This window comes from Rhinopithecus bieti, unplaced genomic scaffold (genome assembly GCF_001698545.2).
Source record: "Rhinopithecus bieti isolate Rb0 unplaced genomic scaffold, ASM169854v2 scaffold_38981, whole genome shotgun sequence".
Classification (NCBI taxonomy): domain Eukaryota; kingdom Metazoa; phylum Chordata; class Mammalia; order Primates; family Cercopithecidae; genus Rhinopithecus; species Rhinopithecus bieti.
The window spans coordinates 506073-508537 of NW_016819573.1; the positions used below are offsets into that span (position 1 = coordinate 506073).

The 2465-nt window shown below is 41.5% G+C and overlaps 1 protein-coding gene across 1 annotated transcript in view; it reads right to left on the reverse strand.

Annotated features, from left to right (window-relative positions):
• The window catches only part of MROH8 (maestro heat like repeat family member 8), a 56190-nt gene that overhangs the window by 38769 nt on the left and 14956 nt on the right, over positions 1-2465 (reverse strand). The window contains exon 4 of the mRNA XM_017859088.1: positions 1844-1966. Coding sequence (XP_017714577.1) covers positions 1844-1966 — 123 coding nt within the window. The remainder of the gene's footprint in view (positions 1-1843; positions 1967-2465) is intronic.

Sequence of the window (2465 nt, forward strand, 5' to 3'; positions counted from 1 at the left end):
AGATTGAGTTTTACCACATTACCCAAACTGGTCTCAAACTGTTTGTTTGTTTGTTTGTTTCTCTCTTTTTTTGAGACAGAGTCTCGCTCTGTTGCCCAGGCTGGAGTGCTGTGGTGTCATCTCAGCTCACTGCAACCTCCACCTCCCAGGTTCAAGCGATTCTCCTGCCTCAGGAGAAGCTGAGATTACAGGCACCTGCCACCATGCCTGGCGATTTTTGTATTTTTAGTAGAGACAGGGTTTCACCATGTTGTCCAGGCTGTTCTCAAACTCCTCACCTTAAGTGATTCGCCCACCTTGGCCTCCCAGAGTGCTGGAATTACATGCGTGAGCTGCCACGTTTTGTTGTTAAATCTGTATTATATCATCCTGTTCTCCTTTTTTTTTTTTTTTTGAGATGGAGTCTCGCTCTGTCGCCCAGGCTGGAGTGCAGTGGCCGGATCTCGGCTCACTGCAAGCTCCGCCTCCCGGGTTTACGCCATTCTCCCGCCTCAGCCTCCCGAGTAGCTGGGACTACAGGAGCCTGCCACCTCACCCGGCTAGTATTTTGTACTTTTAGTATAGACGGGGTTTCACCGTGTTAGCCAGGATGGTCTCGATCTCCTGATCTCGTGATCCACCCGTCTCAGCCTCCCAAAGCGCTGGGCTTGAGCCACCGCGCCCAGCCCATGCTGTTCTTCTTAATGTATTATTTGGAATAGTTCTCAACCTATTTACTTTTTGAAGTGTAGCTACTTACAGATGGATCCTAAACCCTTCAAGGGCAAGGATTAAGGTTTCCAGGAAATGTGTAACCTTTATCAAAGCACCACAGTGTGCTTAGATACAGAAGATCCTTGGTAACTGTCCATTACTTAAAACTGTTAGCTGGTTAGCCTTGAATGATAAAAGCTATCAGTCTAATCAGCCTTATAGATCTGTGATATGAGAAAGAACTACTCATATTCCTGGAGTATGTAAGAAATTTCAACATCAGAATTTTAAAGCTTTAGAGAAACTAAAGGAGACATTTCACAGATGAGAAAACTAAAGCACCAAGAAGTACTTGCTTGAATGCATCAGCTCCTTTGCAAAGCCCTTCTGGATCCTTTGACATGGAACTGACCACTCACTCTCTCCTCTGTGACCCCCATATGCCCATTTAAACTTGTCACAGTCCCTGTGACATTTTATTATACCTTGCTTAGCTGCATAAATAGGGATTTTGTCTTCTTTGTCTTTGTAGCCCAAATTCCCAAGACAGTTCCTGGAACTGTCAGGCACTTAATAAGTGAATGAACGGATGAGTTGGTGGCAGAGTGTGGCTGGAGTAAGTACAAATAGCAGAAAATATGATAACAATAATACAGTCATGTTTCTTAAATGCATCATGTGTGTTAAGTACCAAGGTACATGGCTTATATTTATTTTGAATTTAATGGTCACAATAGCTCTGTGAAGTAGATATAGCTATTCTTGTTTTAAAGGGAGGAAACGGAGGCATTGAGAAGTGAAGTGATTTCCTACAGTTTCACAGTTATAAAGAGGCAGGGCTGTCACCCGAACCTAGGCATTTGATTATAGTGACTGTCTGGGAACTACTGCTTGATTCATGAGAATGTAGCATTGGCCTTGCTGAGAAATTCAAATGCTGTTCCTGTCCTTTCTACTCTTCTTTTAATTGGTTTTCGAGGGTGATTACATGTGTGGGGTAGCCGTGAATACTGCTCCTCCATGTGGAGATACTGATATAAGAAGAGTTCAAGTGAATTGATAACATAGGTGAAGCCACTAAAAAAATGCTTCGGCCAAGTCACTGAATTTATGTGATCCCAGTCATTTGTGATAAGGTCATAATACTTACATTTAAGGTATGCACAATGTCTGCTATGTGGCTGTGAATGAATGATTCTGTGGTTTCATCATAAGGTAAAGCTCGGCTGAGAGAAGACAGAGATCCTAGGAATGTCAGCTTTTCAAGTTCACCCTGAATTTGTGGAAAAATGATAAAAATATAATTATATGTTATAATCTTACTTGAATAACTGTGGAGAGATTTTGAAAAGTTTCTTAGAATGCTTTAAATATCTGACATCTCTTTCAATCCAATATCAGTCTTTTTTTTTTTCATGATATTACAAAGGATTTTATTTTGTTCTTTTTGCTCACCTGCATTTTCTGTTGTTTCTACAGTGAGCATCAATTTCTTTTTTTCTTTCTTTTTTTTTTTTTTTTATTATACTTTAAGTTCTAGGGTACATGTGCATAACGTGCAGGTTTGTTACATATGTATACTTGTGCCATGTTGGTGTGCTGGACCCATCAACTCTTCAGCACCCATCAATTCATCATTTATATCATGTGTAACTCCCAATGAAATCCCTCCTCCCACCCCCCTCCCCATGATAGGCCCCAGTGTGTGATGTTCCCCTTCCCGAGTCCACGTGATCTCATTGTTCAGTTCCCACCTATGAGTGAGAACATGC